The 6000-nt window shown below is 36.1% G+C and overlaps 1 protein-coding gene across 1 annotated transcript; it reads left to right on the top strand.

Moving 5' to 3' along the window:
• Positions 1 to 835: 835 nt before the first annotated feature.
• On the top strand, positions 836 to 2659 carry LOC132788271 (uncharacterized). Its single transcript, XM_060795604.1, has 2 exons — positions 836 to 865; positions 1919 to 2659. Exons 1-2 carry the CDS (start codon positions 836 to 838, stop codon positions 2657 to 2659), a joined length of 771 nt encoding a protein of 256 aa, XP_060651587.1.
• The last annotated feature ends 3341 nt before the right edge of the window (positions 2660 to 6000 follow it).

Raw genomic sequence — 6000 nt, 5'->3', positions numbered from 1 at the left:
ACATTTTATATTCAAGTTTTTCAACTTAGCTGTTTACAGAGTATTCGCTAGCCGTGTTTTTCCTCGTTCTAATTTAATAGTTCATTGTGTATATAACCAATATTAAAATTATACCCCGTAGCATCATTAAGCTTTCACACATATGCCTGACAGTCTTAACAGAATTTAAAAAATGCTGTTTATATATTTTTTGCCTACTCAACGTAGTATTTGCTTGTCGTTCATTCAATTCTTGTCGTGCTCTTTTGCTTTCTTGTAGCTTGTACTATAAATTATGTTCGCGCTCCACAAGCCTAGACACATAAAATATGGCACACGAGTGGCTCTTAGGCCAAGCAGAGGGTTCTGGCCAATGCCAAATGAGATGCTCACAGCAGAAGCAACAGCAACAAGTCGCAGAGAAAACAGGAAAAAAATGTGTAGCATACTTTCAGGCGCAAATGTGCGTGGCAAACGGAAGTTGTTGCCGCCTTTTAGGCAGCCAGCGAAGAGAAGCAAAAGAAGGCAATAAACAGAGAGTGTGTGTGAGATAGCTAAGGAATGATTTACTTGCAGCTCTTACGCATTTATTAGATTACTCGCGAGAGTTATAGACAGAGTGGAAATGGTAAACAAAAAAATGTGAGACGAAAACATTTTCAACTTCGATTTTTCATTTCATTTGAGTTTTACCGCAACTTTTGAGCGCCCATGTGACCACGCCCACACAGCATACAGTACACAATTGGCATATTGGCCAAAACAAATGACAGAGTTCATTAACAATGCAATAAAAAGCCACCGCAAATAACGCGTTGTCGCCCATTTTTGCCACAGTGTCGAATTCAATTTACAAATGGCATGCGGTGTGGACAAACATACGAGAGTGAGTGTAATTATGCTTATGACTATTTAATGAGAAATGCTGTGTGCTGTATTTAAATTCAGATTTTCAGAAAGAGAGAGAGCAGCCTGGAAGAATTGTTGTAATCAATAATTAATTTCCGCAACAAGTTTTCTGATTGCAATTTGATAGCCGCTTTAACCGCCTCTCGGACACGAAGCCAAAACAGATTTACATTGCATATTTGAGAATGTTATAATTAGTTTAAATTTTAAATGAAGCCAAGTTTCGTTTGCAAGTTACGAGTTGCGAGGGCACAAGAACGTAGCGAGTGCGCACTTCAGTTTCAGCTGAAGAGAGAGGCCTATAAATAAGCGTAGCACTTCCGCAGCCGCACTTGAGATTGAGTTTGAATTTAAGAGTTTGAGTTTCGAGTGGACAGCAAATTAACACCTCAACCGAACCTGAACTACTTGGACCGAAATGGGGCAGCAAAGAGCAGCAAAAAAAAAGAGATGGCCAAAATACATACACCAAAAAAAAAAAGAAGGCAAAGCCAAATAGCAATAGCCGCTGGAAAGGTCAAGCAGCCCAGCGTGTACGACTTGACATTGCAGGCACTGTAAAAGAAAACAAAACAACAACACAGAAAAGAAAAAAAAACTAATGCAAGGCAACGTCCAAAGTCAAAGCCACATGGATAGACTTGGCTCACAAGCAACGCAACTGAATCTCAAGTGGCACTCGAAAAGCCAAAAAGGCAACAAAATGTGTGCGTTACTTTTTTTTTGTTGTTTTGTGAAGATTTTTAATTAAGTTGAACCCAAGCTGTAGCTGAAGTTGGAGATGAAACTGAAACTGGAGCTGGAGCTGGCGCTGGCTTCAAGTGGACGACGAACTCAAAGTTTTTGAGCTATAAATTCGACGGTGCTCTAGAGCAAAGGCATCAAACAGTCCCAGCAACTTTTAATTGCCACACGCCGTTAACCCAAATCCAAAAAAAAACCAGCCCAAAAATGGTTAGAGACCAAGAAAGAGAGACTTGCCTACAAGGATGTTGGAATACCACAAAATAATACTTCTTTTTTTCTACAGAAATTCTTCTCGCTTAGCAGTGTGCTCACTTTGTCCGCCGTTGCCAGCGCCGCTTTGGCTGCTCCCCAGGATGCCTCTCGGCTGCGTCGCGATGTCTCCGAGCTAGTCGATGCCTCCGCAGTGGATTTCGTGCCTCCGGTTACGGAGTATTTGCCCGCCGCCGATGTTGTCGATGCCACCGAGCAGCCGAGCGCTGTTTTAGGAGACGAAGGCTACGAGTATCGCACTGTGCGTCGCCTCAAGCTGCGTCATCGCAATCGTCGCGATGTCTCGCATCTTTCCACTCGCTACTTGCCACCACCCAGCAAGAACTATCTGCCCCCAGCTGCTGCTGCGCTGCCAACTCCAGCTGCCCCAGCTGATGACACCGAGGAGGTTGTCTCTGCCGTCGAACCCAAGGTGGCACGTGAGTATCTGCCACCAGCAGCCGAGGAGGTCAGCACCGAGGCAGCACCAGTTGTGGCCGAGACCGAGGCGCCAGCTGTCGAGGAGGAACCCGAGCCTGAGGCTGATGTCCGTGTGGTCGATGTGCCCACAGCTGAGCTGCGTGACGATGGCTATCACTACAAACAGCCCGAGGAGATGTCCGTAGAGCTAAAGGAGGCCGCTCCGGCTGCTCCTCAGGAGTACTTGCCGCCTCTTGGTGACGACGTCGTTGCCGAAGGACCCGCCGATGGCGAGAGTGCTGTGCTCACCAAGGATGGCTATCAGTATCGCGCCATCCGCCGTTACAGATTCTAGAGTGGAGCAGCTTCCTAGAGTGGATTGCATTTGTATTTGATTTTTGAATGTTTGAATTTTTCACTTGTTAATGTTTTTTACCTGAATAAATTGTAATCTTTTATTGCTATACGAATTCGTTTTATTTCTGTAATGTATATTATAAATTACTATAATCAATCTATAAGCAAAAATGTTCAACCGAACTTTCAGTGCAGTGCAAATTTTGCAAATTTTGTATACTTATAAAGTATATGTAAATACTACTTATTAAAGTATAAAAATATATATAATAGAATAAAAAGTGCTTAAATTAAATACAAATATAAATGACATTTCAACATACGGCGACAAATAATTTGGCTCTCATTTTCATAACAATGAGAATTTGTTTAATTTCGAGTCAGCAGCAGCTTCTAAACGTATTCTACAATTGTTCATAATACCTATGAAATTACTATGAAAAACTTCTGCAATTTCTCATAATACCTATAAAATTACTATGAAATATATTGTTCATGTTTTGCAAAAGAAAAATAGCAATTTATGTTAATTAAAAAATATATCAATCAATATAAATATTATAGCACTTATAGAATCATTTTATAGTAGCTGACGTTGCGAATTTGTTGTACTTTGTCACAGAAATATTTAGCAATTCTTCATTTTTATTATGAAGCTACTGAATGTATATACTTATATGTATATCTTTGTAACAAATAAAAACAATTGCAGTTAAATATAAATACACTATATATACATTACTAAAGCAACTAGCTTGCACTAAGTTTCTATACAGAAATTTCTAATTTGAATTTTATACTTATAAACTAGTGATATTAATCACATAAGTAGCTATTAAAAATTATCTTTAAATTACTCATAATACTTATGAAACTACTATAAAAACACGTTTCTTTACAAACAAAATAAAAACACTAAATTACAGCAAGACATTAAAATTAAAGCATTTTAAAGCAAATAAATTATTCATAGCTTTAATTGCGATGCGAAATTATTTTATTTGAAGACGAAGATGCTTAATATTACTCTTCAATTTCAAAATTATTTTTATAATACAATTTCCTAAAAATAAGCTTTTAAAGTAAAGGGCAATAAATATATATTTAAAACAAACATCAACTAAAAACAAATAAGTTACTCCAAGCTGAAAAAAACTGAGTAGTTTATTAAATTTCACTTGCATTAAAAATATATATAGTTAATAAATGATACTTTTTGTATTAAAGTAACTCTGCTTGGTTTATTTTAGCAGCTATAGCATTCATTGAACTCCCAATGGAATATGATACAAAAAAAAATATTTCATGTAATTCAATAGACAGTCCTCTCAAAAAAACAGGTACAGGCGGGCAGTAAATTATTAAATTACACTTCCACTAAATTATACACGTTGTTAATAAAAGCAACAAAAAAAAAGTATATAATATCAGTGGAATTTTCGTTTCGCCTTTTGCCCTTATAGGAAGTGCACAAAAAACAAATTGCTGAACGTCCTTTTCATAGCATATTCAAATGAAATCTGAGTTTTTTTCGGTGAATTAATTGCGCGAAATCGATACGAAATACTGTTGAACAGTAAAAAAGGGGTTTCCAATAAAATGCATAATGAAACCAACTGGAATGCAATAATGAAACTTTATGAATAAAATATGACATCGTCTCGGTCGAAGTATTCATAAAACCAATTTCCAAGTAATCTGAATTTATAGTGTGTCATTACACACACATACACACATAGAACAAGAAGAGAGCAAAGTTTATTAATCATTTTGATAACTTGCTGAGCAGTTAACTTTTATATTTAGCACACTTTATGTGCAACTAGTTAGTTTCACGTTACGTATACGCAACAAATTCCTTCGTCTTTGCTCATGTTACTGGCTGGCCTGTAGCTGGCCATGGCCAAAGTTATTGTCAATAAAAAAAGAGCCTTTAAATGGCGCCTCCAATTAGTGCAAGTCTTTTTCCCTCATCGCCTAGCGTTTCCTGTTGCAACTCAAACTGTGCGTGAATCTTGTAAAAGATGCTGGAATATTCATGGGGGAAAGGGAAAGTCGAGTGCCACATGTTGCCATGGTCGCCTTAAAGGCTTAATTAATGCACTTGCGCGTTAATACATCTCGACAGCAACAGCAACAGCAACAAGTGCAGAGCAGAGCAGAGCTGAGCATTAAGCGAGCACTCAAGATAAATTACTTGGCTTATTGCCGCACGCCTCAGCTGGCTGAAAGATTCCCAAAGAGAACACGGATAATGGAGAGCTTAACATTTTTCCGCACTGTGGCTACGTTGCGTGTTTTAATTATGAAATCAATTGCATCAAATTCAATGAAAACTCAATTGAAATTGCCGCGGTACCGATTTCAATTCACAACCCAACAACTCAATTTGTAAGCGTTATTTCTGTCGAAATGAACAAAAGCGCTTGCCAGAGAGAAAGAGTATATGATTTTGGTAGCAGAATTACAAAACAAGTTAGAAAGCTACGGTTAAGTGTGCTCGACTGTGAGATACGCGCTACTCATTTTTAATGAAAAGCTAAATAGTTCTTAAAGTTGTTTAAAATATTCTTGAAGTATTCCAAATTAAAATATTAACAAAATACTAAAATATAACAAGTATACTATGAAATTCAGAATATACCATAGAGTACAGTGCCATAATATTGTTAGAATATCTCAAATTAATATACCAAAAGTACTAAAATATACCGAAACCTGTTTCTGGTATATCTTTATATATATTGCATTCAAAACATATCATAAATTTCAGTGTGATATTATTTAAAAAATATACCACATTTATAAACAAAAAATACAAGATATGCCGATGGCTTTTTCTGATATACTAATATACATTCTGAATATACCAAAAAGTAAAATGCGGCATTATTTTTAAAAACTACATTCATAAAACTAAAAAATATTAAAATATGTCGAAAGCTTCTTGTGGTATATTAATATCGTGATCAAATTATACCAAATAAATATACCAAAAATACTTAAATATAGGACTGTATTTGCTTTATCAATGCGGTATAATACCTAAAATATACGAAAAAATACTAATTTATTTCGAAGGCTTCTTCGGTATATCAATATACCATAAAGTACAATGCGGCATTATTTTTAAAATATACTTCCTTTGTAAATCAAAAAAATATTTAAAATATGTCGAAAGCTTCTTGTGGAATATACAAAAAAATATACAAAAAAAATATACCAAAAATACAGGATATTGGACTGTATTTGCTTTATCAATGCGGTATAATAAATATACGAAAAAATTACTAATATATTTCGAGTGTCTCTACGGTATATCAATATACCATAAAGTAC

The sequence above is a fragment of the Drosophila nasuta genome, chromosome 3, assembly GCF_023558535.2.
Source record: "Drosophila nasuta strain 15112-1781.00 chromosome 3, ASM2355853v1, whole genome shotgun sequence".
Taxonomy (NCBI): domain Eukaryota; kingdom Metazoa; phylum Arthropoda; class Insecta; order Diptera; family Drosophilidae; genus Drosophila; species Drosophila nasuta.
The sequence above is the reverse complement of the archived record's forward strand: the minus strand, read 5'-3'. Positions and strand labels throughout refer to the sequence as shown.

Excerpts from the sequence above, each read along its gene's own strand:
- LOC132788271 (XM_060795604.1), top strand. The coding sequence starts at position 836 with ATGGCATGCGGTGTGGACAAACATACGAGA. Across the intron at positions 866-1,918 it reads GTGTGGACAAACATACGAGA|AAATTCTTCTCGCTTAGCAG; the intron begins GTGAGTGTAATT and ends TTTTTTCTACAG.